This window comes from Phaethon aethereus (assembly GCF_964289735.1).
Source record: "Phaethon aethereus genome assembly, chromosome: 2".
Lineage (NCBI taxonomy): Eukaryota > Metazoa > Chordata > Aves > Phaethontiformes > Phaethontidae > Phaethon > Phaethon aethereus.
In genome coordinates, this window is record NC_138582.1 from 124543433 (window position 1) to 124552160 (window position 8728).

Genomic DNA, 8728 nt, shown 5'->3' on the forward strand with positions numbered 1-8728 from the left:
AAAAATCCTGGTTAACTTCATAACATTAGGCTTTATGCTGGAAAAGTTATTACTTCTTTCCCTCCATGCACACACAGCCAGTGTTAGGAGTGCTGGAAAAAGAAAAATCATTACCACATCTTATGGCTAGTTTGTCATGAACAGAGGCAAATACTTGCCTCTGGTCCACATCAGATGTGTATGACTGGGTCATCTAGCGACACACAAGTCCAGTGGAATGACAGCTCAAGTCAAGTAATCACACACTAATATATACTGCAAGAGGTTAAATCCCTACTCAGAACCTACTTATCCCTCAAATAAAGCCACAGGTTGCTCAAGGCCTTGCCCAGTCTATTTCCAAGTATTTCCAAGGATGGAGGTTCACAACCTCTCTGGACCCTGCCCCAGTATCTGACCTCCCCTTATACATAAAAACCAAAAAAAAAAAAAAATCTTTATTTCCAGTATTTCACTGGAATCTCCCTTGTTGCAACTTATGTACATTACACAAGATCAGCACAGCCCATTGCACAAGTCACCAGACACTTCTGAGCGTCCTCTGTTGCAGAGCCCCTGTTCAAAATGCAGGTTAAAAGATACAGACATGTTTTTGAGATTGTATCATCCAAAAACAAAGAAGAGGTTCTGCAGTGCAATGCGCCAGGGCTGCTGAAGGGAAAGGATGAAGTTCCTTCAAGCAGTTAAGTCTGTGGCAGGCTACAAGCCATAGCATCAATACAGTGGCTTTTACTGATAGGAACAGCAAAGACCAACACCTTTCCTGAAAGTGATGGAAAAGAAGTAAGACCTCTGCTCAGAAAAGGAGCAGTTGACTACATCTAATATAAAAGACAGTACTCGTGACTCACTGATTTCAGTTCCAAATGGTAAACTGACTTGCAAAACCTCAACAACTTCTGCTCATCAAATGAAGAACATCTGAAACTAATTAGGGGTAAAGACAACCTGATCATCTAATAACTTTCTTCAAGCACGAAATCAGATAAATTATGAACTTATTTAGAATATAAACATTTGTTTACATATCTAAATGATGAGCACATTAAAAAGATACCATTATCAAAACACCAAAGCAGCTTACATTATACCACTCACTGAGTCTGGTTCATTCCTGTATTTCTCAGAAGTCCTACAAGTACTGAAAGCAGATGAAATACTGTAACTTTAACAGGCCACAAAAACACATAAGTGAGAGGAAACACAGGATACTTATTTAAAAATTAGTTTTTAATAAAAATGGAAATAACAATTATAATAACTAATAAAAACTAGTGCTTAAAATTAACCACATTTAGCGTGCTTTACCTGATCCTCCAACAATGCTGCACAGGATTTACTTTAGAAGCAGGAATACAGACACTCAGCAGGTTGCCTGCATCACTAAACGATCTGAAATTTGAATTAGAAATAGCATTCTTATTTCATATCTGAGGATGAAAACCAACAAGACATGCTGGATGCAGTCATTTCTGGTTTACCAGAAAGATGAGCACACACAAGGAAAAACTATGTGCTAGCTTCCATTTCAAACAAGCAATGCTGTTGCTAATCAGCAAGAACTTCTGTCTTACTGAAAGGTTTTTGAAATTTGCTTTGAAGAAAAACTCTTGGAACACGCAAGTCTTCTTTCCTATTCACAGTTTCTCGCTGCACATATTCATTGACCACTTGCTCATATCCCTCAGCCTTGAAAAGCTGAGACAAGAACTCTGGAAGAGAATTTGAAAAAATACGATGAAATATTATGTTTAAGCTATTTTTAAAACACTAGTCAGCATTTATATAAGCATACGTTCTTATGTGTTACAGTATGAGAATCACACAGGCCTTCAGATTTCAAGCTGTTCCACGCAGGCAGACTGCTGAATAAAAATCAATACAGATCCTTTAGAAACATCAAACTAAGCAAAACAGCTTGCAAATCTGGGGCTTAAACTAGTTACTCAGTTTAGTTTCCAAAACGTGCCACATCTCTTATTTTTTACTGAGTTTTGCCATTCTCCTTGTGACTGACACCAGTACATTTTCACTTTGTGCAGCTGGCCTTCAGTAGCTGAATACATCACTTATTTCAAATATTTAAAAGGTAACCCAGCCCTGTAGATGCACTTCTGCTTGAGGTGGAATACCACCCCGTGTTACCAGACATTCACATGCCATCGCTCAACAGAAAAATGGACAAAATGGCAAAGTGGATATAGTGGTACCAAGCCTCCGCTAACTTCAATAAACAAAAGAATCTTACTCAAAGCCTATCTCCCTTAGGGAAGGCAGAAGTACCTCACCAACAGGGTGACCTATGCAGCAGAGAGGGCTGCTCACACTACTGACTTGTCACGTTAATTAAAAGTCATCGCTTTTCCTTTTCTGTACCTTGTTTCATTTACTGAGGTGGTAATTTCACAATAAATTTAAGCCATTCTATACTTGTGTTACTTGATAGAAAACAAAGACATGCCATTTTTTCACTGCTCAGGGGGATCAGCTCGATGAAACGGCTGATCATGTGAGTACAGGAACCCCAGCACTAGAAGAGGTGCTGTGCTGAGGAGGGAAGATGGAACCACCCACTTTGGTGGTAGTGCAGGCTTCTATCAACCTAAAGCCCATCATGAAGCCACGTGCACTGGTCATAAACATAGTGTGTTCGTTTAAAATGGGGGACCCACATCAATGAAATATAAATAAATAGCACTTAATTGTGGACATTGAAAGCACTTATTGAAATCTCATTGTGAGGAACGTGCACATATTTCATAACAAAAAAATTACAACCATGCATTCCTCCACAAATTAATATTAATTTCAAACAGTGGAAGAATGGATTTTTTTTCCATGGAAAAATTATTATTATAAATAAGCACCATTCAAATCACCCCATGCAGCAATTACTTGGTGTACCACTATCATTCTAAACAATTGAAAAATAGCACGGGTTGCAAACTGTGTGGAAATGACAGGAGTCATGTTTCTAGTAACAAAAGAATTCACAAGCGTTAAGCAATATTTATAGGAAAATTAGTGAGATGAATGAAATCATAATGATTAAAAATGGGAACAGAGGTGGTCCACGAGACAGTCACAGACCAGCCCAAGGCAAAACAATTGCTAACATGAGCAATATAAGATAAATTCTCTCTTTTCGCCTTCTTTCCTCTTCCTCATCCCTACCTCAATTCTTCCCCCAAAGCAAGCATGCGTACTAGCAAGGACTTTCTCATTCAGAAACAATTCTAACACACAATAAAAATGGGATTTACAATTCAACAGCTAGGTCAGTCTCTTATTTGTTCCCTTTAGCATCCATTCTCTTTGTAAGAGCTAATTGTTTAAATAGAACTAAAAATCACTCAATAAATAACAGTTCTAGAAATGTTTCAATGGAGCCGTAGCACAGCCTGCATTATCTTAGATTTCATCATTGTCCTATAAAGAATAGAGAGAGCTCAGACAAGATTAATGTTTTTTATATATCAGAAGCAATTAGGTAATACGTTATGTCATAAAATATGAATAACATTTACTTGGCTCCAAATCAGTCTCTTCAGTGGCTGTATTTTGCTTTAGACTAAGAACAAAGAGCCCCACAGAAATAAACACACAGCTCTTATTACACAATGCCCTATAATTGATAGGGGGAAGTAACGGTTCACTAAAGTTTAACATGAAGAATTGGGAGTTAGAAGACAAGCTATAATCTCAACTCATTGTGAGAGTCTAAGCAAATTCCTTCATGCCTCTGTGCTTCAAATTCTCCACTAGTAAACTGCAATAATTACTTTCCTTCCTAAAGCATCATGAGCACTGAACGAAAAACTCTTTAAATACTGTATCAAATGGAAATAAATGGGTTTTTGCATCATCTTTACTAAAACAGCAGAAGATGGTGTGGCCACAGCTAGTATCTCAGCATGATTTGTGCACAAGGTTCTTAGCACTGGAGTCATGGTTCTGCTTTAGAAGTCATTGACTTCTTCAGTAGACCTCATCTTACCAGGAATAGCACTGCAAAAAGAACGATGCCAAAATAACTGCTTAGTTGCTTCATGAAGATGATCAATTCTGTTACTAAGCATTGGTCTTATTCCCTTAGATAACAAATTTGAATGAAATCCAGCAAATACAGAAACTGCTGCTCTTGGCACTTTATAGCACATACAAGAAGCTTGTAAACAAGAAAGCGCTCCATAAAGTCCTGCCAGTCTAAATACCCTCTTTCTCCCAAAAAGGATGGCAAATGAAGTACACCATGATTTAACAGTTCATCCATGTAAAACAAAACTCCAGGGTCATGTTGGAAATTCTCTGATACAAGTTTAAACAGGAGATTCACAGAAAATAGAGCACTCTACAGTATGTCTTACCTTCAGTAAAAAAATATGATCTTGTCCCATCTTGTCTAACATAAAAGTTTTCTCCAAGTTTGCTGCCAGATTTAAACCTGAGCATAGCATGATCATACAGTCCATAGTCTCTGAACAAGACACACTTGCCTGGTTTTAATACCTGTCACATAATACATATATGCTTTAATAAGGCAAATGGATTTAGATAGATATATATATTTATTTGTATACACATGCAGACACATAAGACAAGGTATCCTAACACATTCATTACAGAAGTGAGATATATATATATTGAATTCATTCCCTGTGCAACAAAAAAGTGGTATATAAACTGGATTGTCCACTCTTATAAATGCTTCCCCATGAACAGTAGACTACAAATAGTTTTAAGATACCTGTTTGAGTGCTGATAAACAAGCTTTTTGCAACACTTTTTAAATACAGAGGACAGAAGAAAATAAACAGTTTAATAATAAAAATTAAGTCCTAACAGGGCTTTTTTTTTGTTGTTGGGTTGTATACAGTCTAGCACCTGATTTTGCTTAATGATTAACAATAAAATTTAGAATACCATGGCATTTCTTTTTTGATGTGAGAAAGAAAAATGTTGCAATAAGAAATAAAAAAGAAACAGTTTCAGGAAAATAGATCGCAAGCTTGTGGTTATTTTTAATTGTTCTTTGGTAAAGAAATTGAGCCATGAAGAGCTTAAAAAATTAGAAAATCACAGCTGTTGGCCATGCTGACTTTAGACATTTGATGCATGCAGCTTTCCTACCTCATCAAATACCAGCTGTATTTGTTAGAGGAGAAAAGGAGTACTTGCCACTTGCAAATTTGTGCAGAAACCTACAGGCCAGTTAAACGAGCCAGGCATCTCCACAGAGAAAACAATAATTAGCCTTTTCATGTGCACAAGTTAAGAACCAATCCCGACTTTGGAAAACAGCTGGAGATATATCAAAAAAAAAAAAAAAAAATCTAACATTCCCTTTTCAAACTAGTGATGATAAAACAAACAGGATATCTGATAATATAAACCCCCAAATGCACACATATGCATAAATAAAAAATATGTTTACTATTTCCCTCTTCAGTCAATATATGACATCTCAGGGAAATTCAGAACAACCACAATTGAGATTGTTTAAACCACCCTCTGGATGGGCCTATCCTAGTCTATGAACTAACAGAGACAGCCCAGGGAGATGAGTTGCTCTAGATTAATGTTCATCTCTGAACAGCCCACATTTAAATCACCACAGATCAAGTGTGTTTAATAATAACAATAACATCCTAACTGCAAGTCACTGTATCTTCTGGGAGTCAGTTTTGCTTCACTGTCATTCACACCTTACAAACACAGACATTTCTGCAACCTGTAAACATTATTTGTAGCATCTAGGAGCCCAAGTGACATGTTCAAAACACCTTTTTGTTACGTTGATGGCATGTATTACACCAGAATCCAAACAACCTCACAACACTAAGAGAGAAAAAAACATTGTAAAACATATTTTATTCCTGTAACCTAGGTGAACTAACTAAATACATACATGGAATATAGTATTAAAGATCACCATTACAAGAGGGGTTATTTTCTCAGAAAAAAATTGTCCTTTCAAGCTAAAAAGAAGGAAAGCACTTTAAAGGCTGTAAAATCAGCTGGTTTTACCTTGTAAATGTTCTTCAAGACAAGATGCATTTTGTCAGGATGAATGGCAGAAAGTACAAATATAAGCGTGACAACATCCACAGAATCTGCTGGTATATTTTCTAGAAGATCATCTTTGGTAAGATCACACTGGAACACTTTACATCTTTCAGTACTGTATAAGGCATTTTTCTAGGGAAGTTAAAAGAGTATGCTTTCACTGAAAATTAGCAGTATTTGTTATTGCAAAAAAGTAAAAAATTTGTGAACCTAATCAGTAGAGCAACACAAAACATGGTGGCAAAAGAACATTAACTTCCAACAGGTGAGTAATGCAATCAGGAATTCTTTGCTACAGAGTACAATACTGAAACTACAACTACTAGAATAGTCTGTTCTCAGGAATTTGAGAAGGAATGTGCGTTATTAAGACAGTTCAGAAAACATACCATTTCTGTTTTACTGCTGCATAAATAAAACTACTGTTGTACTCTTTAAAAATACATAAATGTTATTAAAAGAAATCCTGTACTAGAAGGTGATCAAAATACATGTAGCTCTTGGGCTAGAAGTAGACTGTGAACAGTTGGGGTTCACATCACAACCTGCAGCTGGGCTGTTCTAGCCCACAGTTTTTCTGGGTAAAAGGAAACCTGGTCTTGGCAAGAAAGAAGTTCAGCAAGAGCTGTGGAGGCAGACACCACCAAGTCTTCCAAAACCCAGGGTACAGGCTCAGCCCAACCTCATCTCACAGTGCAGCTGTGGCATCCCAGGGAGCTGCTGTTCGCTCCTGTTTGCCATACATATTTCTTCCCATCTTTCCCATGAGACATGCAGTATGTGCCTTGTGGTTCTCGGTCACAAATGTTCCACAAGAGAATGCTTTCAAATAACAGATACATCGAAATTTACTTGTGATTACAAACTTAATAAACCATGAGACTTTTAAAGCCCAAAGCCCCCACCAGCTTTGCTGGAAGACTTAACTTTGGACTTGCAGTACCACCTACCTATGAATAAGTATAAACATACCTATTTCTAATCAGGCTACACATTTCTTTAACAATAACTTTTGTAGCCCTGTTTTCAAGATTCTCCTTGGGACTCCCTCTGCCCCACAAATATCAAGGGCAAGCTTCCATCCCAAACAAATTTTGCTTGTACTGGAGTTAGCAGAGACATAGTAGTGCTCCCAAAAAGCAGAGTCTTCACAAATCATTCAAACAATATATGTACATTACCATAATGCTACAACATGACACTGAAAAACTAGGCCTTGAGCAATGATTCGGCTTCTTGCATAGAAGCTCCACTGAAATGGATCAGTCTCCATTTTTTGGCAAAAGCTATTCTACCCTTTTTACAAAAAGGAAGGCAAGAGAAGTCTGTCATTCCAGCCATTTATAATTTCAGAAGCTTCCAAAGACACTCTAAAAGAAGTTTCAAATATCACACCAACCTTCACATACTCAACAGCTCTAGGAGAAAAATCACAGGCATATGCAAAAATATTCAGATCTTCTTCTAAGAGTGGAAACAAGCAGTTCCCAACCCCACAGCCTGCTTCCAGAATGGTCAGTTTCTGATCTGCAAACTGGGGAGGAAGAAATCCAAGATAAAGCACATCATTTTTGTTTTACTCATTATATGAGCAGAGACACTGTTCAATCAGCATTTTAAAAGCTATAATTAAATCAATTTTAATTACCATTGATTCAAAAGCTGAAGTTAGGCATCAATTGGATAGTCTGACACTACAAAACAGAAATCTTGATTTCTGCAAAATTACAAATCTTTTTAGAATATATTAATATTTCTTTAGTCATATACTCCTTAAGTGACCAACAGATTGTTGTAATATTTCTGTCTTATCTTTCATTCAGCTATAATGAACAACAGATGCATCTGGCTATTCCCCTTAATGATGTTTTGCAATTAGGCTGTAATTCTGGACGCTTTTCTTTAAAGCGGTGTTCTGAAGTGCACCAACTTGCAACTGAAAACGTCACATCACAGTGAGACAAGCTGTCTATTTAGGACACAAAACAAATATTCCAGATTTTGTTCTTAGTATCCAGTGTGGGTCAATTATAAACTGAAACCACACTGATGCATCCGATTCTGAGGAGGTGTCTTTGATATTAAGAGAAACTACACAGGGCATTGCAAACTTAACATGTGACAGCTCTTACCCTAATGGCTTTGTTATAAGTATTATTAAATCAGTTGGAAACAATCAATCCCATCTTTTACAGAGGAAGGGTATAGATCTCACCTCCCGACATGCTTTTAACTCTTGAAACTCTCTGGTTGTCCAATGTCTGTCTTTGAAGAAGTTGGTGCTGTTTCTTTTGTAAAATAGATCCCAGTTCTTCTGTGCCTCTTTCTCCAGTTTTAGTTGTTTGAACTCTGACACCAAAACCTGATCTTTTGCCAGTCTCTCAGCTTCTTCTGGGCTAAGGATTCTTGCACTATGACCTTTTTTCTGGAAAGCACCATCTTCAGTAGATATTATATTTAAGCAATAAGCTGATGTGTTTTCTTGGAACATCCTAGATTCTTTCACACAAATATGAATGCCAAAGACCCAAGGGTGATTTTTTTTTCTTTAGTGCACATTTCCATCACTTAACTTAGGTAAAACAACGGAGGATCTAGAAGCAGAAGAAAAAATGAGAAAGAGCTACAGTGTGCACTTACTACAATTTTACGGTGATCTGTC

General features: G+C 37.1%; 1 protein-coding gene across 1 annotated transcript; it reads right to left on the reverse strand.

The window, feature by feature from the left end:
• Positions 1-1548: 1548 nt before the first annotated feature.
• On the reverse strand, positions 1549-8557 carry METTL6 (methyltransferase 6, tRNA N3-cytidine; the record flags this gene model as incomplete). The annotated part of the gene is made up of 5 exons (XM_082015177.1): positions 1549-1712; positions 4368-4509; positions 6028-6198; positions 7466-7600; positions 8282-8557. The coding sequence occupies 5 exons, from the start codon at positions 8555-8557 to the stop codon at positions 1549-1551; spliced, it is 888 nt and encodes a 295-aa protein (XP_081871303.1).
• Between the last annotated feature and the right edge of the window lie 171 nt (positions 8558-8728).